At 46.3% G+C, this 22583-nt stretch overlaps 1 protein-coding gene across 8 annotated transcripts in view; it reads right to left on the reverse strand.

The window, feature by feature from the left end:
* RYR1 (ryanodine receptor 1) overlaps positions 1 to 22583 on the reverse strand; it is a 946449-nt gene that overhangs the window by 418694 nt on the left and 505172 nt on the right. For all 8 annotated transcript variants that reach the window (XM_069644325.1, XM_069644324.1, XM_069644319.1 and 5 more), the window contains one exon: positions 6048 to 6286. In XM_069644325.1, the coding sequence (XP_069500426.1) occupies positions 6048 to 6286 (239 nt within the window). The remainder of the gene's footprint in view (positions 1 to 6047; positions 6287 to 22583) is intronic.

Below are 22583 nucleotides of genomic sequence, written 5' to 3' on the forward strand. Positions count from 1 at the left end.
CTATGTACCGTGTCCAAAGTATAACATTTGCTTCATATTCTTTGTCCATGTAGATATGTTTATCTTCATACATCGCCATGGTTAAATTGGCAAGGGCAGGTGCATATTTGATGCCCATTGCCACTCCTTGTGTTTGTTTGAAAAATTGGCCATTAAAGATGAATATGTTATTCTGTAATGTCAGTAGGAGCATTTCTTTCAACATATTTACTGCTTGATAGTTAGATGCAGTTTCCTTTGAAAATGTATAGTCTATGGTTTCTATTGCGGTATCATGTCTAATTGATGTATATAAGGACCGTACGTCCCAAGTTGCCAAACGATAGCCTTGTTGCCATTCAATCCCTGCTAATTTATTAATCGTTTCGGTTGTATCTCTCAGGTAAGATTTGGTTTTAGTGGCCAACGGTCTTAAAATATTGTCGATATACTGTGCCATGTTCATGGTTACCCAACCTATTCCACTCAGGATGGGTCTTCCCTCTGGAATTCTGGTGTATTCTTTATGTATTTTGGGTAAAAAGTATATTGTTGGTAGTGTTGGTTGTTTCATTTCCAAAAAGAACTTTTCATCATCTGTAACTAATCCTTGTCTGTGCCAGGTTTTAATTGCATCTTGTATTTCCGTAAGTATCTCAAATTTAGGATTTGAGTTCAGTTTGGTGTAACAATTAGGTGTATTCAGATGTGTCATTGCCATCTCCACATAGTCTTCTCTATTCATAACCACTATTTTCCCTCCTTTGTCGGCACCTTTAATGACCAGATTATGATCTTTTTTGAGTCGGTGTAATGCTTGTCTTTCCATCTTTGTCAAATTGTCAAATTGATATTTCAATTTAGATCTGTTTGAAATTTGAGCATCATTATAGTCATTTAAACGGTCGTCTTCTACATAAATGTTCAGGTCTAAAAAGTTGATTTCCTTAGTGCTGTCAGTTCCTGTAAATTCTATCCCCATAATGTTCTTATTCGCTCTTTTTCTGAAATCTTCCAGGGATCCCTCCTGCCCTTTCCAGATAATAAGTACATCATCTATGTACCGTGTCCAAAGTATAACATTTGCTTCATATTCTTTGTCCATGTAGAAACCCTTAGCTCAACATTGGCAACAAAAACATCAACTAATTGATAAGAAACATATAAAATTCATTGGACTCAAAAAAGTGACTATGGGACCAAGAGGAGGAAACCTTGAAATTAAATTGAGGCAAGAGGAAGCAAAATTAATTTGTAAATTTCGTTCAGTGCAAAGAGGCTTGAATTCAGAACATGAGATGTCCTCATTTCTTTAAACAAGGAAAATAATGGTTAACCAAGTTCAACATAATGTGATTAAAAATAGTTGTTTCCAGTACTTGTGTATGTATATATAATAATTTATATTTTTTCCTTCGGGGTAACACCATTTGGAAAGGGTCGAATAAGCATAAAGAATATTTTATACACCAGGTTCAGAAACTTCAATTAACAACCAGAGGGCAATGCTGGAATGGCATGTTTAGAAATTGGGACAGCTTCTGTCTAAAAACATAGCTTTCCGGAATCAGTTTTCCATGTACAAAGGTACATTTATGCAATTTCTCACATACACAACTAACTTTAAATAAGCCATCGATGTTTAGTGACAAAAATTAACGTAATAATAAGGGTAACAAACAAGGAGAACGTGATCTTCATAAGTCAAAATTGAAATTTTCCCAAAATATGGCCGCGGGTTTAAAAATAGAAAAGGGACTGTCAGGGATCCGATCGGAACAGTTCTTCGACTGAAGCTTAGTTTTGTATTTTTTACCTTAGAGACAAATTGACCTTAATGATAAATCTAAATCAGTGCTTGACCAGGGACTATCAAGAAATGTAATTTATTGGTAAATTATCGAGCAACAAATTTTTTCGGTTAAAACTCCGTCTTGGACTAGTAAATTATAACTGACATATATAAAAGAAATATTTTAACTTGCGCCAAAACAACAATTGACTTTTTGATCGTATTGTGCAAGAATTAGGACGAAAGTAATAAACACAGTAGTAGGACTAAGCGGTACCGTTACTAAGCCGACAACAAGAACAGTACCTAGATGCAGAATGCACGGGGACTCTTAGAAACGGAATACGCTCGCAAGGAGCAGGTAAGCGTGCTGAGGGAGCTCTGACATGGGGGTCTTGTTTATACGGTCCAACTACACGTGGGGATCACGTGGTAATACTTTTTGGATCTAGTTATAATAGTGAGAGATGCCAAGAGGCATTGCGATGATCAACACAGCTTAACACGGATAATGGCACTGATATTCACGTTCTCCACAGAGAAAATAACGGAAGGGATAGCCCCATATAGTATTTGTAGTGATTTGACATATCGCGGGGTAGATAAACTCACTAATGAGCCTTATGATGTTTATATTTTAGGGATTTAACCCATGACCATTGAAATTAAGCATTCAACTTATGAATTTTGAAAGAAACAGATTAGGTAAGAAATAAGAGTGAGCGATACACTCAATGATGAACATATAAAACAATTATGAAGCGATCTTTTATCAATCAATTTCTAACAAAAATTTTCTTTCTCATTGTGTTTTGTCAAATATTTCTGTTTCTTCATTTTGAAAAACGTTTTTCTCATTCCTAACAATCCCACCCTACCCCCTCCCTCAAAATGGCCATTCATCAATGTTGTTTAATTTTTGATTGGGTGCATTTTAGAATTTTTAAAAAAAATGTTAATTTTTGTTATGTATTGTGTGACTAGCCCTGATTTGAAAAAGACATAGAATGTCGAAACACGTGTAATCATATAGGGCATTTTTCTAAGAACCAAAGGAGTAATAAAAGATCAATAACTTGACTTGGAGTATAAGAAGCATTGATTGATCCTTTCTTACAACGTTACGACAAGGGCGCATGATATTAGTAAGAGTAACACAACCCTTATATACATTTTCGAACGGAGCAAGGGAGCCAGGAAGACTCCGTTGTTACCCAGGCATGCGACCGGAATTGGTGAATAATAAACTATTATCAAAAGGGCGCTGAGGTCCACTTGAGGAGGTACCCAATAAAAAAGGCTCCCCACATTTCCAGGACATGGAGACTCACATCGAAAGAAGAAACTGCTCCTTGAAGGCCCTTCTGCGAGTTGGAGAGCAGCAACTGTAGGAGGAAAGTTCTTGGGCTGGTGGCCTGAAGAGTTCCAAGGCATAATTCAGAATGTCAAAAGGTGCACAGCAGAAGCCCTAGAGAGAACTTGTTAGCTGACAAGATGGTCTTAGGACACTTTTGCTGACTTCAGAGGGCAGCACTCACGTGTGGAGGTCCAGACTGCTTGGTCCCACCAGCCCAAGAATTGAAGCACTATCAAGGTTCTTCAGGAGATCAGCCCAGAAGAACAAGGCTTTACAGGGACTTGGCTGGAGGCAACTCTTTGTAGTTGTCTTTCTTCTAATGACTATCTGAAGAAAGGCTAGAGTAGTCCTCCTTTTATCAAAGATTTGAGCCAGGGTCGCCATTAGCGCTCCAACGGGAAGGATCTACAACATTTAAACTGGGAAGGGCTTTCCAATCCTGGACAGCATCTTACCCCACATATGATAAGCATTATACCTTCCCTGGCCTGAGTTTGGATTGGGACCAGACAGGCCCAGCCCCCACATACGGACAGATGCACACATTGCCACTTTGCCTGTGAAAGCCGATGTTTGATCAGCGATGGAAGGAAGACGCCTGAAGGACAAGATGACCAAAGGACAGGGCCAAAGAAAAGAAACATGGGCGAGCCATTTTGAGCACAAGGAACTCAAAAAGGCCTTATGCAGCAACATTCTAAAATGCACACTTGAAAAATGAAAAACCCTGCAGAGAAATATCACTGCCCCTAACCCATCTTGGGCAAATCATGAAAGTTACTAAAAGAAAAAGGAAAAGGGATTCCAAGACCAGCTGCCACACTTCACTTTAAGGTGATGAATGCAGCCTAAAAATAACAGGGAATTTTGTAAAGAGAGATATGGTGCCCCTGCACAGGTAGCCTTAGAAACTGACCAGTTCCCCCAAAACAGATGATCTAAGCAAGGAAAGTAAAGCAAAAGGGCTTTACTTACCTTTAAGGTTATGCCAGGAATCAAGCAGAAGCAAACATTTGGGCAGTGCCATTGATGTCAATGGTGGGAAAGCTGCAAACAGAAATTCTCTCCTAACAAACATGTAGATCGAATCCCTGTCTATGTATTATTTATTCATTTGTACATTTATAGCAGTGCGCACAGTCCGTAGGCATCTAGGTGCTTGTTACCTTGAGACAGATATATATCTGGATTGGACCGGATGGAGCAAGGAGTGTCAGTTGAACTGAAGAGTTTTTAGATGCTTTCTGAGTCGGTGTCTGGACTGGGAAGCTAGAGCCACCTGCTTTCGCACGCTTGAGCCTTGGTGTGACAAGGCGGTGGCTGTGGGCCGTACTTGCTGGTCTTGCTGAGACTTGTCTTTTGAGTTTATCTGACAGGTAGCTTGGTGCGTCATTCGAGAGTTTTAGGATATATAGTTTCATCCTACAAATATTGCGGTAAAGAAGTGAGTAGAAATCTAAGTTAACCCATTCTTGTTTTTTCTGTATACTTAAGTGATTGTTGATATATGTTGCCAAAGTAGGTCAGGCGTATGTGGCAGGGAAGGAAGGGTGTAAGGTGTTCACGGATGGTTCGAAGGATCCTGTGTCTGGGAGAGTGGGTATGGCGTATTATCTGGAAAGCACTGGGGGGTATAAAGTGGGGCGACTGACGAATGACGTGTCAATTTGTACGGCTGAGTTGGTGGCGATTGCATTGGCGATAGATAGGGTGTGCGAGTTGGGGTTTGAGAAGGTGGTGGTATTTTCGGATTCATTGAGTGGGTTGCAGGCGATTGTGGCAGGGGATGGTGATAGAAAGGATGTGATATTGGACATCAGGAGGAAGATTGATCGGTGTGTGCGTGGGGGATGGATCTGGAGTTGGCGTGGGTCCCCAGTCACAGTGGCATTTTGGGTAATGAGTTGGTGGATTTGGCGGCGGGGGCGGGTATGAGGAGAGGAGCGGTTGATGTGAGGATACCTTTGAGTGTGGATGAGGTGAAGGCTGTGGTGGTGAAGCGGGTTGTGGATGAGTGGCAGGAGAGGTTGGAGAGTGTGGTGAAGGGCAGGTGGATGTTTGGTGTTCGTGAGAAAGTGTCTGTGAAGGTGGATGCAGGGAAACTGGAATGGAGGAGGAGGGAGGAGGTGATGCTGAACCGGTTGAGGATAGGGCATGTGAGGCTGGATGACAGTCTGTTTCGAGTGGGGAAGCGTGAGTCGAGGGACTGTGCGGTGTGTGGGGTGCCTGAGACTGTGGAACATTTTTTGCTTGCGTGTGAGAGGCATGTTGAGTAGAGAGAGTTGATGAGGGTTCAGTTGTCTGCGCTGGGAGTGGCTGAACTGAGTGGGAAGGCTTTGCTGGAAGGAGTCTGGGTGAGAGGCAGGGAGAGGAGCAGTGTGCTGCTAGATTTTGTGGAGCAGACGGGACGGTGGGAGGAGTTATGAGAATGTGAGGGCTGTGAGTAAGATTGGTGGGGTAGGTGCATATCATCCTTTTGGATGGGGAAGCGCCTGCGTGGGTCCGCCCACGCGTTCGATAATTTGAATGAAAGAAAGACCGTGTTTTTAAAATTAATGCAATACTAAATAAATATTATATATATTTTAACAGTATATTGTGTGTGCTGCACTTTCTTGTGTGTGTGCGTGCATGCACCTAATTACACTTGACATCAGCCCATCACCATCCTACAGAGTAAACTGCTCAGGCACACAACCAATGCTGAGAGTTGGGACCTACTTGAGGGGCACCTCTATCAAGTGGCACAATTGAAGATGTAAGTAACGACCTAAAATCCAATGTATGTAGTAAACAAATGGTCTGTTTCAGACTGACTGGAAAATGACAAAGCATGGAGTAAGTAAGGAATTTGAAATTATAGGTTACTGTTAATAGTAATAGCCCCCTTCTCCCACTTTCCTTTCTCCATTCACTTACGTATAACGTCATCTCCAAACTGGTGTTGTGCTATATGCTCGAAGAGGGAGGTTAGCACAGGCAGCAAGGCCACATTGGTGTAATGCATGTTCTGTGTCACTCCCTTCACCTGGGTACGGGACTGCGACACCTTTCCAAGCTTTAGGTTCTCCACCATCTTCTCAATATCCTCAGAGGCTCCTTCAAAGAAGGAGCGCAGGCCGGCCTTCACGATCTCAGGTCCCGACTTCATTACCGTCCTAAGGAAAGAAACCCACAAGATTAAATTGCTTCTATTTTCAGCAGGATTTGTGAAAGTAACTCACTACAGTGACTAGTGTACTTCTAGTCTGTAATCCCCTTTCTTCCATGCTTGAAGGATTTCATCCATACTGAACTTCAACAATAGTTCAAAACAAAAGCCCCGCAGGGAGCATGCATGTATGTGGATACACCCATCATGAGGAGCATGCCCCATGGCTTCCATGCCCAACCACCAGTCATTTTATAAACATGATGATACAGATGCTGGGGAAATATCTCGTACCTCTGCCCCATTTCCTCCCTATAAAAGTAAGATTACGAGGCACCCAACACCACAAAAAAAACCTGAGAAACCATTGCGCTTCACCTCAATCAAAGATGTTCCAAAGGAAAGCATGACCAAAACAACACCTGTTTGAACTTGAGTCCACAGAGCAGTGTTTACAGAAGATGTGAGTCATATCTCACAGCTTTCAAATGTCTTCCAAGGGAACATAATGATGAAAAGCAAGTAAAGCTGGTTCTGCTTTGACCAAGTGAGCAGGCATCCCCAAAGAAGTCTTCTTGACCCTGTAACATTGAAGAATGCATGACCCTATTCATGTTTCTATGGAAGTCTTAAGATTCATTGAAACATGGAGACATTCCGCTCTATAATGAAAAAGTATTCTGAAGAGAGAAGATCTCTTATTATGGAGAATTCTCTGCCAATCCATTTTTCTGATTATCATGAAATTTTGAGTAAAATGTAGGCATGAAAATCAGAACAGGGTTTCTGTTACAAAGAGCTTAAATCTCACCTGCCCAGCACCCATACCTAATTGCTACCAGCAAGCAGTCTTCAATATCGGCACATGCCACAAGCTTGAACAATTTAAGTACCAGAGTCAAAAGAATCACATTTAGATCGCACAAAGGACTGGAGTGCAAATTGGTAGAAAGAGACGCAGCAGTTTGTTAAAGCAATTTTTTACCAATGGGTTTCCCAGGGGAAAGAAAACAGTGGCACATTCAAGTAGGCCTCAACAGCTGAGATGACATATCTTCATTAATCTAATTTTAGGCCATATCTCAGTAGTTGTAACATAAATAGAAAAATATCCAAGGACGGCTTCATGGGATTGACTCCATTATGTACACGCCAATGCCAAATCCGTGTCCATTCACATGTGTACTGAGATATGATGGACTGTGTCTTGGCCACCTTGAGAATAGTGAGATTTTCTTCTGAAATGCTGTTATATCAAAAACAAAAATTTGTGAGGCAGAAAATGCACTGTCAAGGGAAGAATCAAGGGGGGTTTGACTTGTCAAATCAATGAGGTCGGGCAGCAAAGTCAGTTCTGTGAACTAGGGGTTAAAGAAGGACATGGGGGCCCAGAAACCATCTCGGTTTGTTGACCACTTTAAAGATAAGGAACACGTTACTTACCTGTAACTGTTGTTCTCCAGCATGGGTCTGGCATGGATTCACATGCTCATGAATATTCCCCGTCGTCAGGCTGGGAATCCTCGGTAAAGAAAAAATCAGTATCAGTTTCGTTTCTAAACTGTCTTTCTTGTAGTAACCAATCACTGGTCTCTGGGTCATACTGCCCCCACCCAATGACTGCCCTCTCCCTAAGCCCCGTCCCTGGCAGCCATTCTCAGATTTGGTAGCACATAAAGTGGCTGTATGACCAAGTGAAGAGCCGCAGAGGGGAAGGAGGGAGGGTTTGCATGTGAATCCATGCCACACCCATGCTGGAGAACAACAGTTACAGGTAAGTAACTTGTTCATTCTCCAGCATGGGGTCTGGCATGGATTCACATGTTCATGAATATAAGAATACATAGCAGTACACACATGCACAACCATGGGAGGTGGCAAAAGGCTCAACATTAAGCATTACATAAACTCAACATTAAGCAACTCTTACCTCCTCACCAGGCCCACCTTCAGGCGAACAGGTTGCGCAGCACTGCTTGGCCGACTCTGGACTCCTCCCTGGAATCCCGGTCGATGCAGTAGAATCTCGTGAAGGTGTGCGTCGACCTCCACGTAGCAGCCCTGCAGATGTCCAGCAGGGGCACACCAGACAAGAACGCCATAGTAGCAGCGATCGCTCTGGTCGAATGGGCTTTCGGACGGCCGGGCAACGGTCGGTTGGCCAACCGATGATAGTGCATGATGCAGCCGGAGAGCCATCTGGAAATGGAAGCCTTCGAGAGAGCCTTCCCTTGGTACACAGGTCCAAAGTTCACAAACAGCTGTGATGTCTTCTGAAAACTCTTTGTTCGGTCCATGTAGAACTTAAGCGCTCTAGTTACATCCAGCGAGTGCAAAGTCATCTCGGCTGGCGACAAAGGCGACGGAAAGAAAACTGGCAACACCAAGGGCTCGTTAAGATGGAAGTCCTACGGCACCTTGGGCATGAAAGAGGGGTGCGTCCTCAGCACCACCGTCGTATAGTGAAAAGCCAAGTATGGAGGCTTGCAGGATAGGGCCTGAATCTCCCCCACGCGTTGTGCGGAGGTGATGGCCACAAGGAACGCTGTCTTCCACGACAGGAACTTCAACAGAGCCGAATGCAAAGGCTGGAATGGTGGCCCCATGAGCCTGGTCAGCACCACGTTGAGCTCCCACGCCGGGGCTGGAGCCTTCACCGGCGGGAACAATCGGAACAGTCCCTTCATAAATTCCTTCACCAGTCGATGAGACCACAAGGATGGCCGTCCTGCAGTTCTGGTGTATCGGGAGATCGCTGCCAGATGTATCTTGATGAAAGCGTGAGCTAGTCCAGCTTTGGCCAGCAACAGTAGGTATGGTAGCACTTGAGGTCCCGTAATCTGTAGAGGGTTTATCTTCTGTGCACGTCACCAGACAGAGAACCTCTTCCACTTATGTCCGTAGCACTTGAGAGTTGAGGACGCGCTGGCCTTTGCAAGAACCTCTCTGCAGTCAGCCGGGATATCGTACCCTCCAAACTCTAGTGCTGCAGGAGCCAGGCCTGCAAGTTCAGTTCAGCTATTCCGGGTTGTGATGAAGAATGGCACCTCCCTCTCTGGAGAGAGAGAAGATCTGTGTCTGTCGACAGCTTGACTGATGGGGAAGCTGAGAGATCCAGAGAGTCTGGGAACCAGATCTGACTCAGCCACGCTGGTGCGACAAGGATCAACCTGCACTGGGACCTCAGCAGCGGCAACGGAGGAAACGCATACAGGAACAGGCCGTCCCAGGGGAACGAGAAAGCATCGCCCATGCTCCTTGGCTGGGGGAACCTGCTGGCGAACCTCTGGCACTTGGAGTTTGTCGCTGTCGCGAACAGGTCGATCTGGGGTTTGCCCCATCGTTGGAAGAGCTGATCCACTTGATCCTGGCGTAGTTCCCACTCATGGCACGAGCGCAGCTCCCTGCTGAGTGAGTCGGCGATGGTGTTTTTTATTCCTGCCAGATGGAAGGGAACCAGAAACATCCCCTGGGCGACAGCCCAGTGCCACAGATCCTGGGCCTCCTTGGATAGGGCTGGGGATCTGGTGCCTCCCTGCTTCTGGATGTAGAACATCATGGTGGTGTTGTCGATGAAGATCCTCACGACCCTGCCCCTGAGGGACGGGAGGAACGACTTTAGAGCCCAGAACACAACGCGGAGCTCCAAGATGTTGATGTGGAGAGACCTCTCTTCCGGGAGCCAAAGGCCTCTTGCGTGGAGATCTCCAGTGTTTGCACCCCATCCCTCCAGAGAGGCGTCCGTCGTCACCGTCTCCTGGTGTGCCAGGGTCTGAATCGCCAGACAGAAAACCTCGTTGAGCGGGGTCTTGTGTTCGAAGCTGCCTACCGCTTGCATCCAGCGGGCGTCGAGGAACTCCTGTAGAGGACGCATCCGTAGCCTGCACAGGTTCACTAGATAGATGCTTGAGGACATCATACCCAGGAGGGACTTGATGGATCTCACCCTGACCACATCCGTGGCTAGCAGGCGCTGCACCTTGCCTAAGATGGCCTTCGTCCTTTCCTCCGATGGAGACGCCAATAGTTCCACTGTATCGAGCTTCGCTCCCAGAAATAGTGCCACCTGCGACGGAACCAAATGGGATTTCGGGTAGTTGATGGAGAAACTCAGCTCAGTGAGTAAGCAGGCGGTCTCCGCCGTGTGCTCGACGGCAAGTTCTCTTGTCCTTGCACGGATGAGCCAGTCATCCAGGTACGGGGTAGACGTGGATCCCCTGCAGGCGCAGCTGCGCCGCCACTGGTGCTAGGCACTTGGTGAACACCCTGGGTGCCGACTTCAATCCGAATGGCAGAGCTCTGAATTGGTAGTGGCGTCCTTGGACTACGAATCTGAGGAACTTTCGGTGTCCTTTTAGGATGGGGATGTGGAAGTAAGCATCCTCCAAGTTCAACGACGATAGGAAGTCGCCCTCCTCCAGCTGTCCCAGCACGTGCTGGAGAGTGACCATCCTGAACTTCTGTGCCTTGATGTATTTGTTCAACCGACGTAGGTCCAGGATGGGGTGCCAACTGCCTGTCTTCTTTCTGACGAGGAAGTATCTTGAGTATACTCCAGAGCCCCGGAGCCTCTTGGGACGAGCTCGATGGCACCTTTCTTGAGCATCGCCTTTACCTCCAACAGCAGTTGAGGGATGTGATTTTCCTTCCTGGCCACGGGAGGAATGCGGGGACACTTCTTTTGGAATTCGAGAGTGTGCCCGTGGGCCAGGGCATCCAGCACCCAACGGTCGGTGGAAATGGACTCCCACACGCTGACGAACTTCGCCAGCCGGCCTCCCACCGGAGTGCTTTGGTGGGGGTCCGACACTACGGCCAGTTCAATCTTGCTTGGAGGCGGCCTTGCCGCCTTGGCCTCCTTGGCGACGACGCCGAGATCCTCCTTGCTTGCCGCGACCTCTGTAAGCCTCCTGGGATGAGGAGCGGGCCGCCTGGCGGTACGTAGAGGAGCCACCGCCTGATCCCTTGGAGGCCCCCTGTCTGCCTCCGGCGCTCCAAAAGGGCCATCGTTGCTGAAGGACTCCCAGGGCTCGGGCCATCTCTTTGTCGGCCTTGATGGCCTGCAGCGACTCATCTACCGTTTTCCCAAACAGTTTGTTGCCGTCGAACGGCATGTCCAAAACCCTGGTCTGCACGTCCTGATGGAAGTCTGACGCCTTGAGCCAGCCACGTCGTCGAAGGCAAACACCATTGACTAACTGGCGAAACCGAAACAATGTCCGTTGCCACCGTTATGGCGTGGTCCGACGCCACCTCACCTTCCTGCAGAATCTCCAGGGCCTCTGCCCTCTTGTCCTCTGGTAGGAAGTCCAGTAGGGGGGCTATCTTGTACCATAGCTCTCTGTCATAACAGGCCACAATCGCTAAGGCGCTGGCCGCCTTAATTGTCGTCGCCGCCGACGAGATGACCCGTCGCCCCATGGCGTCCAATTTCTTACCCTCGCCGTTAGGTGGGGAAGTAGAGGTTGAGGCTGTCGCCCCCGCCGCCTTCTTCTTGGTCGCCACTGAGACGACCAAATCCGGCATAGGTTGAGCCTTGAGGCACAAAGCGGCGGCGTCGAGACCCGGTACTTCTTCTCGTACCTGTCCCTCTTGACAGGCGTCGTGGACGGGTTCTTCAGGATCGCAAGTCCCTCATCCCAGATATCGTCGAGAAATTGTACCGTGAGGACCGTCTTTCTCTTGGCCTCTCGCCGTTGGTAGAGGAAACCCTCCTTCTTCTGTTCCTCGGGGCAGAGCTGGAAGAGCTCGGATGCCCTGGCGATCATGGCATGAAAGGAGCCAATTTCGTCGGGCGGGGAAGCCTGAGGGAGTGGTGATGGAAGGTCTGTCCCGTCGTCACCACCGTCGTCATCCGTCCCCGTCGTCGTATCCGTTGCCGTGTCATCCCTGGGGTCCGGTGAGGGGGATGAGTGCTCCACAGATCGTGTGGGCATGAAGGGCAGGGAGGGATGAACTCTCCTCCACTTGTTCGGAGGGCTTCTGGACGGGCCCGGTTCTGGATCGTCCGCCGGGGTTTGTGGTAATCTCATCCTTATCTCTGTGCATAAGGTTTGGATTGCCATCAAAATGGCCGCCGAGTTGTCCTGAGGCTCGGGCAATGGCTGCAACGGGAGGGAAGGCTGCTCCTCCACTGGGGCCTCGTCAGCACCACTGTCGTTTTTTTTGACCACCTCTTCGGAATCCCTCCCGTGGGATCGTACCTTCTCAAACCTCTCGTTGAGGTTCTTCACGGTTTCCACCAGCTCCTCCTCAGAGGCTGAAACTGTGTCCGTAATGGCCACCGCCCCCCCCTCTTTTTCCACCGGTGTCTTCACGGGGGTCTTGTCGATGGGCTGGAAAGAGAATTCCCTCTGCGGTGGCAGGGAAACTCTGGGCCCTGAGGTCACCTCCACTGGTGTAGCCTCCACAGGCTTCGCCAGGGTCGCCGCGACTCCCTCGATAGAGGCCTTAGCCGGGTGAATCAAGGCCTTCACCACCTTGGGCGCGCTTGAGGCCTTCACCTTGGGGGGAGGGTCACCGCCTCGCTCCCCCTCGGCTGAATCCTTCGAGATCAGATCGACTGGGGCCTCTCCAGAAGCTTACACGGGTTCTCGGATTTCCTCTTCCCCGAACCAGAGCGTTGGCTCGTGGTTGATGGTGCCAGGGAAGGCGCGCCCTACCTGGCAGCCGAAGAGCCCGACCGTTCGGCGCTCCCGGTGCCCGTGGACTCGCGGTGCTTAGCCTTCTGTTGGGCCCCCGTCGCGGGGGTGCCCTCCAGGACTTAGAAGACCGCTCTGACCTTTTCTTCTTCTCACCTGCTGGGCCCTTCTCCAGCCAGCTGGCGAGGCGGGTACAACGATCCCTCATGGTCCGTTCCGATAGGTTCTTGCAGAACGCACAGTCCTTCTCCACGTGCGTCTTGTCCTCATGAAGGCAGTAGAGACATCTCAAATGCTCGTCCTCCTTGAAAACATTCTGTAACCCGCATCCAGGGCAGTTCCTGAACAGCTTGGATCCGGGCGTCGAGCTTCCCTTGTCCTGGGCCATGTCCATGGTAGGCCTCAGATCTTCTGGAATCCTCCGACGAAAACGTCACCCTTGAGGGGCGTAGAAAATTCCGAAACGGGTCCCCATTGATCAGAAGTAGAACGGTGTAGCTTGAGGCTCGATTTAACCGAAAAATAAGAAAATCTCCTTGAAAAAAGCACGGAAAAGCTCGAGAGCTAGAGCACAATGACTCCCAAAACTTGAACGTGTGATAAAAATCTGAGGATGGCTGCCAGGGGAGGAGCTTAGGAAGAGGGCAGTCGTTGGCTGGGGGCAGTATGACCCAGAGACCAGTGATTGGTTACTACAAGAAAGACAGTTCAGAAACAAAACTGATACTGATTTTTTCTTTACCGAGGATTCCCAGCCTGACGACGGGGAATATTCATGAGCATGTGAATCCATGCCAGACCCCATGCTGGAGAAGAAGAAGAGGAGGGAACTTGTACAGGAACTGATCTTCACCTGCAACATGATCTCCCAGAGAGTCAAGACCCTGGCCTCTCCATGACAATCATCGGCAGCACTTCTTGCAGAGTAGGTTGGCAGTAGAGTGCTGAAGGACTGTGGGAGATGGTTACCCCTAGTGAGGGGCTTGACTCTTCCTGCTGCCAATGTCCGCTGGCACACTGAACTCCCCCACTAGATGAAAAGAGCCTGGGAAAATACAGTAACAAATTCACCAGTTGCATATTTCTATCACCAGACAGCAAATATGAGGGAACCTGGTTTTCTCTGATTTTTCAATGAAAACAGTGCAGCAGTGTTGTTCCATCAAAATCAATACTCTGCACCCCTCAACCAAGGGGAGAAAGGGAATCAAGGCCTGGAAATTGTATAGAGCTGCAGAAAATTTATGTTGAGTGCCTGGTCCTGGGGCGGCTACAGATCATGAACTTGTAGGCCCCATGAGGTGATGCCACACCCTGTCAGAGGCACATCTGTAGAAATAGGCAGCAGGAAGTACGGGAGAAAGAAGTTAACAAATGCAATCAGATTGCTCTACTTCATCCACCACCAAACATCTGATCTGACCGATTCCGAAAGTGACCAAAACTGGCTAATACTGGATGTCTTGTGACCAATGACTCACAAGATTCCATTGTGTTTTTCTTATATGCTTTCTTCCAAATGGTGCTATTGGGTGCAAGATGCCACTAGACCGAAGATCCTTTGAATGGGGAGCACCCTGCAAAGAGCTGCAGATCTGAGGCTAGGCTTATTGAATATCCTGAATCATCACTTGAAAAGGAAAGGCTCTCCCCAGGTTGGTGTCCTGAATGAGCCATATGAACTGAATTGTCAGAGAAAGACATAAGATTCTAGGTTCACTTTTTGGGCTCTTCATTCTTTTGATTTTTGCCTCTGTCTTTTTTGATTCATTGACTTATTTCTGGTGGCCATATAGATGTCTCCTGAGGTCCTCCTGCGATTACATCCCATTACATCAAACAAAAGGAATATGGTATTGGGTCACCCCTAAGGAGCCCTGTAGCAGGGGTGCCTCTCAGACTCCGAATCTGTGCCACCGGGTGATTTTATCACCTCACACAGGTTTCAGGGATTGGGTTGGTACCAGCTATACTTTAGTTTAGGCTTCACCAGGGGTAAAAACTATTTCACTGCATTGGTAGCCCAATGTACCTTTTTGGTAGCCATTGAGGTACTAATAGTATTTTTTAATCCTCCTCTATGCCATTTTGAGTTTCAGGGCTTTCCTTTGTCTAGGTGACCATGAGATTTTCTGCCTACGAAGCCAGGCTCCATATTAGGCCTAAATGGTTAAGGCCAGAATAGGTCTCTGGACTATCCATCTCACTTCCTGTGGGGTAGTTAATGCTAAGTGGCAGTCCTACTGACCAACCAGTATGGTCTCCTGACCCTTTGCCCTTGCCCCTCTTAGTGATTGATTTGCTGGCCTCTGGCCTTTGGCCAGCCCCTTTGTGCATATTTATCCAGGCTTTGTCCAGCCCCTGCTTGCATCTTGTTCCTGTAACTTGGAGGTGGCATACCTGCCGACCTGCTGAAAAGTTTTCCCTGTGTATCCTGACATTTTTGCCATTTTCTTAGGCCCTCGCGTGGTACTACTTGCTAAGTGCAGTGTTTTGGGAATATCCTGGTTTGGGTCGGTTGCCAGTGGAGGTCCAATCCAGACTTCCTGCAGACTCCTGCTGAGTCCTCACATCTGTTGGGTCTAGCCCTCCAACCGTTTTCTGGATTGTTTACTGTTACATCCCGCAGTTTACCACCAGTGCCATCCTCTTAGCTGTGGGTCGCTGCTGGTGTCTAGAGGGGTCTGGTTTCAGCTCTGAACGTCCGGTGGGGGAGGCCTTCTGCTGTTGTCCCCGTACTGGGACCATTTGCTACAGTACTGCTGTGTTCCTTTTTTTCATCAAGCTGCTGGGAGCCATTTTCTACATCTACCTGGAATCCTCCTTGTCAGAATTTCTAATGCATGCTTAAGTTCCCAGGTCCTGGGAAGAGCCTTTTCTTCTTTTTTGGGTTGCTGGGATTGCTGTTGGCCCATCGTTCAATGCCTTTGTAATCAAATCCTTAAAAAAGCACCAGTGAAAAAGATCTGTTTACCCACTGGGTTGTTTTGTGCTTCTGGAGCAGTTTTCACCAAAAATAACAATGTGAAGCTACTCACCCTGAGGTGTCCCTTAGTTATGTGGTAGGAATCCTTTGGTGGTGACTCCCATATAATCCTAATGGGGGTCCTGCCCTTGTACTACTGCTTCCTCTTTGGCTCAAGTCAATTTTTCACCCTCTCGGACACTTCCTTGGTTTCTCCACGCGCCTTCCCTGGGGTTGCCCATCACAACACCTGCACCTGTAATGACTCTTTCACTTCTCCCAGCCATTCCTGTGGAAGTGTGAACCCAAGGGGTCCAGGGAGCTCTGTACCAGGTTTTATATTTGTAGCACTTATCATTATGTTTATGTTTACGTTTATTATTTGATAATGCGCACAAAACCCAGGGGTAGCCGGGCGCAGCAGGTACGAGGTTACTTAAGCTTGGGTTGCATACAGGGTATAAAAAACATAACAGTGCGGTACATACATATCAATACATATATACATACATAACAAATACATATTCCTGGAGTGAGAAACTACATGTTATCGTTACATTGATTCTATATTTATTTTATAGTCATACCCTGCATTTCTATAATGGCAAATATACTTTTTACTTTTACTGTGAATAATTCTGGGGACAAGGTGCATATTTATCCTTAAAATACATCATGAAGGCAATAGAGACTAAAACGTTTCATTACTTCTTGTAAGGTATTGGCTATGGTTATGAATTGTTTCCTACTCAACAGTAGTATGATGTTGTAATAGTGGCAAAGGAAATATTAGCAGTATCCCTGTTTACATGCAAGAGGAACTGGGCCCTAGAAATCCCCTGCCCCAAGAACGGAAGACCCAGCCATAGGACAAAGTTCACTGTATTTATTACCAATTCACTAACAGGGATTGTGGCATGAACAATGCAACATTCTCCAAGCGCTCAAGCTCTCCAGCCTCCTGTCGTCTAGTTTTCTGAACCCATGACATCACAAAAACCTAACAGGGGAAGGGATTGGTTAGTGAGGTGAACTATATACACATTCTATAGGGCGTTATTACGGTTATTGTGCAAGCCATATCTGATGCCTCCTCCTGAGAACACCTCTATGTGTTGCCAATATAAAGATACAGGCTAGCGTGAAGCGATTGGCCAATGCAACATAGTGTAAACTTAGCTTGGAAGGTCGTTGGGGATTGGACAGAAAGGGTCTTCTCAGCCTTGGAGTTTTAGACAGTTACCAGGACAAGTGTAACCATTCAAGGTAGTGGGAACGGCCCCGAAGGTGTTGCATGTTTCCAATAAGTTACCATCTCCAATCTTGGAGGCCTTGAGATAGAGTATTCGGCGTTGAACCTGCATTCATTTTGTATCCTACTGCCTTTGGTTTGATGGGAACTGCCTTCTCAGTGTGGCTTAAATGAAATGGCTCTGTCTTGTAGGTTCAGATCACATATTTATGGACTACGAAATTGAGTTCTATTGCTTGCAATTATGAGGATGTATGGCTTGTGTTCCCTGCAGGTATCCTATATCTTCTGTTAACTCAAAACCTTCCTTCTCTCAGTGTCCTTGGCGACACTGTGCACGGTGTCTGCGCTGGAAGCCTGGTCTGCATGCTTCAGCAGGATAAACCTGTCAGCCTTTCTCTGTGTTCTTGAGTTTGTCCTGCTTTTCCCATTCACTCCAATGTACCAATGGCTTCCATCTTTATTCGCATGGCTGACCATGTTAGTTGCGGTTAAGGATCATCAAGCAGTTCATGTGTATGTCTATGTCAGTCATACGCTTATTCTTTGTGTCTAACAGCAATAAAGCTAAATGTCTGCGTAACTTCATGCATGGATGTCTATGTACTTCATGTGTAACATATCTATACCATGATGTCAGTCGATGGCAGCTGTATCTCTTCATAACTATCATCCGGGTATGGTCTGTACGGTTGTCTGAGTGAACAGCGCTTCTCACACCTGCAATGCATCCGTGATGGGAATGAAGGGTCCAGAAGCGATGTACTTCTCTTGTTTCTCTGTCACCGGGCTGAGAAAGGGATGGGTGTAACAAGGGCCACGTTTGAGTCTTCCTCTTCAGTGTATTAATATATGTGTTGGTGCATTCATTTTAATAGATGTCCTGAGATCTGTGAATTATTGTTACAGGTCTTATGGATTTTAAACATATTTATCCTGTTGGCTAAATTGTGTTTTTCACTTTTTATCCCATACCCTGCCATATCTGTTAGGTGCTGACCACCAGGCCTAGGGCCTTACACATATACTAGTATACTAGGGTTGGATTGTGTCTTTAGAACACTGTACATTATTTTGCAGGCCAATAGGATCCTAACTTACTTGTTTGTTGGGTTTGATAGTTCTCTGATTCTCCATCCCCCTGTTATTTTAAGTTGGGTGGTAACCTCTAATAGAGCGCCCACATATAGACGTTAGGGTTAGGCATTAATGATTTTACAATATTCTTGGTACCTTTTTTAAAACTGTGTGTTACAACCTAAAGTACTTATTAGAACTGAATATTTTATAAGTATGACTTTATAAAAATATATATTTTTCAGTATACCAGTGTGTGTATTTTCTAAAGTTACGTGTGTGGACTAATTGTCCCTCTGTGTCAGCTTACTAGTCCTGCTTGAGAGTTAAAGCATGTCGTCTGACCGCATTATCTAAACAAAGAGTGGGTGGCCTTCCCTTTCTTGTCACCACCTGCTGTTTTAAGAAAGATGTCAGCACCGTCATAACCTTAGTGAAATCCAGGGGTCAGAGCTCAAACTTCACAGCAGCTCCTGATACTGAATGAAAAGTAGAGAACTGGAATGACTATCTCTTTGTGGCAAAGCAAAGGAACTCAAACTGTGCTTTTAATCAACTTGCAGGTCCAGCGTGAGAGCCAATCATCTGTCCCGCAATACTGATAGAATAGGTGTCTTGAGTGACCCTCTTGAATCTCTGTATCAAGACAAAAAGTTGAAGTTCAAAAGGTCCAGAATGGTGCACAGAGCTCCACTTGAGAAGACAGACTTTCATCTAAGGGGGTACGAAATGTGTCACTTATTAGACATCCTCCTTGTTAAGTAGGTTTTTCTAAAGTCCAATTGGGTTTGGACTCCACAAGACTTATCCCTTGGTTTCAGGGACCCAACTTCAAATATAGGCCTCTACTAACCAAGGTTGGTAGATTTGCAGATCAGCCAGGCTTATCTCAGGAGGAGGAATCAAATGAGAGCTATAAATCAGTACACAGAGATCAGAACATACACAGATTCAAAGAAACACTTACACATTTATAGTTATATATTGATATTGATATTTTATTTTTTATTGTGCTCGTACACAAGTGTTTCAGAGTGTTTTCATAAATTTCTTTTATTTATGTATGCATACACAAGGCAATTAGAAATTCAAGAAATCCTGTATCAAATAATAACATCAAACATGCATCACGATAATACAAAGAAATAAAGCAGGTGAGTACATTATATTGCACTTTTCTAACAGTGACTTCAGTCAGGCAAGTAAAAGCACTTATTTGAATTAACTCAGAATTACTGTCAAAAGTAAGTCAAGAATATAAAGAATCAAGAATAACAGGTAAGCAATAGTGTAGCAATTCTTTGTGAGGTTTAAGCAGTCTTTCCCTAACTAGAATAGAGTTCTTCAGTTCAGGTTTTGGAGGGAAACAAGCAATGTCAATGCCAAAGCCAGTAGGAATGGAAGATTTACTCTAGGGGAACCAGTAATGCCAAAGTCAAGATGAATGTAACAGTTCTGATGCTGATGAAAATCTTATTGGTATAGGTATGTATCAAGTTAGTTGTTATTTGAAAAGACACGGGAGCTTTGGAGAAGCATTCCTGTAGGGGCACACACTGTTAGGCCTGAGCTACTGGATTTGGGTGAACACCCAAACAGTATAAACAACACTCAAAAAACAAAGGAGCGATGCAATTGACCCAAGCTAAGTTTACCAAGAGCCCCACAGGACCTGGAGAGTGAAGATGATGATGTAACTGGACGCCTTCTGGATGCACAACTGGAAACCCGGTCTCCTAGTCCTTGGTCACGATGACGAAAGGGGGGACCCTGGATGGGCTCCTGCAGCAGTAGTTCGAGAGAGGGACTCGCCAGAAAAGAATTCTACTTACTCCCGCATCAGGTTGTGTTTTTGGTGCTTTTTTATCAGCACAGGGAGCGAACGGTCACTGCTGGTTGGAATCTTCTCCTATACTCTGTCCTACACTCTGGTGAGGGGACTATGGAGAGAATATTGGTGCTTCTGGAGATCCACATGAACGCCACTGAAGTTCCAGCAAGATTTGTCAATGGCAAGATGATGCACTCCAAGATGGTCGAGGTACCCGGGGTATTGGAATTCTGCAGCCCTGAAAGGTTGCAGGACGTCAGTGGATGGCTCAATCTCCCAAAGCCACTACCTGGATCACTACCTGGATCACTTCCTTCCTCAAAGGGAGAGCCATGATGTTCTTCTCCGAACAGGCCTGCGCAGCACCTACGACCATTCACTGGGGAGTTCCACAGGGCTCCTGTACCTCACCCACCTTGTACAATATATTTACTAAACCTGTCTTCGACAAACTGGACGCTCTCGAAATAGCTTACACAAATTATGCTGACGAAACGCAGATTCTCACCCCACTCTTTGACTCTTACTAAATTGATTCTAAAACACTTCACAATATCTATGCCACCATTCAAACTTGGATGACAGCCAACGGACTCTGCCTAAACGGAGACAAAACCAAAATCCTCCTAGTTGGTCCAAAGCAAACCCTTAATAAACTTAACAAACAATACAGCTCCTGCACCATAGACAACACACAAATCACAGTCTCACCCTCAGTAAAGACCTTGGGGGTGTACCTTGATGCCACTCTCTCCATGACACGCCACGTTAGCACCATTGCTTCTTCGGCCTCACTTACCACGAAACTGACCAAAGCAGTCAAACCTTACCTTTCCACCCAGAACTACCTATCTATAGCCAGAGCCAACGTAGATGCCAAACTCGACTATTGCAACGTTCTCTTTGCTGGGAACTCTGCAAAATATCTAAACAGACTACAGATTATTCAAAATAATGCACTATGAGCTGCCCTAAATATACCCAAGAGGGAGCACATCTCCAACGATAGGCGAGCTACACACTGGCACCCAGTCAAAGAATGCATCATATTTAAGCCCCTGGCCATTACCCACAAATGCCTCTCCTTCACAGCCCCCTCTTATCTCTCTGAGAAAGTAGTCAGAGCCAGCTCATCCAGGCGAGATGGTCACACTATTACAACCAATTGAACATCCCCACCTTCAAACAGGCCAAAGCGGGCGGCACCAGCTTCCCCTTCATAGCTCCAAGACAATGGAATGCCCTCCCAACGTCCCTAAGGAAGGAGACCTCACAGCTGTCCTTCCGCATAGCCCTCAAAATGAGGCTCTTCAACTGGGATACACCTCTCGCATAGGCTCTCCCTCCCATACCTGTATATGCATGTTGGTATTAATGGTAACCGGTTCTCCTGTAACCCTCAGAACCTTAGAGCCCTCCCATCCTTTGTAACATCTTACGTTAAGTGCTACCTGTCTGTTATTAGGTTCCCTGTAACCACGAACCGCAGACAGGCTGTTATTCATTCGCTTGTAACTAAGTAAGCCTTGCCTGTAACTGCACCATGATGCCAGAGGGCTGCTTTGTATGCTTTATAAATGTAAAAAATTAAATAAAAAAAATAAAACTGAAGATTGTCTTGAGGCTGGTTCTGCCCACCAGCCCAGAGGCGGAAGTCATCCTTGTCGGAGCTTTCTTGTCGATGCAAAAACAAGGTCAGGACAGCAACAGTACTTCCCCGGTTACTGGAGGTGCTGCAAGCGTCTCTGTTAGATTTCATCTTCAGAGTTTCAGTTCCAGTGGTCGACTTTCATTCCGTCCCAAAAGTCTCACCTTTTATGCAGGAACCCATTCATTCGGTCCTATGGACCTGTCAATCACCTGGGGGTTCCAGCCAGACATACCTTCAGACAAAGGCCAGAGAAGTTTCAGGCTCCTCCCTAGAGGGAATGATGCACCTCTCTGTAGGTAAACTCACAGCAGAGGGTCTGCCTTTTGATGGATATCCCACTATATCTGTCTTTGTTTCTCTTTGTTTTTCCTTTCTTTATCTCACTCCATTTCTCTCTCTCTCTCCCTCTGTCTCACTAATAGGTTGATCTATGTAATAGGTAGATCTATGTAATAGGTCGATCTATGGAAAGGCTTCATTTTTTTTGGGGGCCAAACAATCTTTTTGCTGAAAATAGGAAAAAGGAGGATGCTAGAAATCAGCAGAATTGTGTATGGGTAGATGTTTGGAAAATCAGAGTGCTGCATGAAACAAAGTTAGATGAACACATGTGTGACTTTATCAGAAGATCAAAGGACAAGTGAACATTATGTTGGTCGAGAGGTGGATTGATAGTTTGGATGGATGTCCTGATAAATAGACTGACCCACTGCTTTAAGGTTTAATGTGTGAACTGAGTCAGATTGACAGGTGAGTGGGAATGGGTGGATGAAATAATTGCTGGACAGATGAATGGACATGCTGACAGAACTTTGCTATATGAATTTATGAATGACCAGAGGGATAAATGATAATTGATCATTGTTCTTTTATAACACGCTTAATAC

The sequence above is a fragment of the Ambystoma mexicanum genome, chromosome 2p (genome assembly GCF_040938575.1).
Source record: "Ambystoma mexicanum isolate Mex_15411 chromosome 2p, UKY_AmexF1_1, whole genome shotgun sequence".
NCBI classification, from domain to species: domain Eukaryota; kingdom Metazoa; phylum Chordata; class Amphibia; order Caudata; family Ambystomatidae; genus Ambystoma; species Ambystoma mexicanum.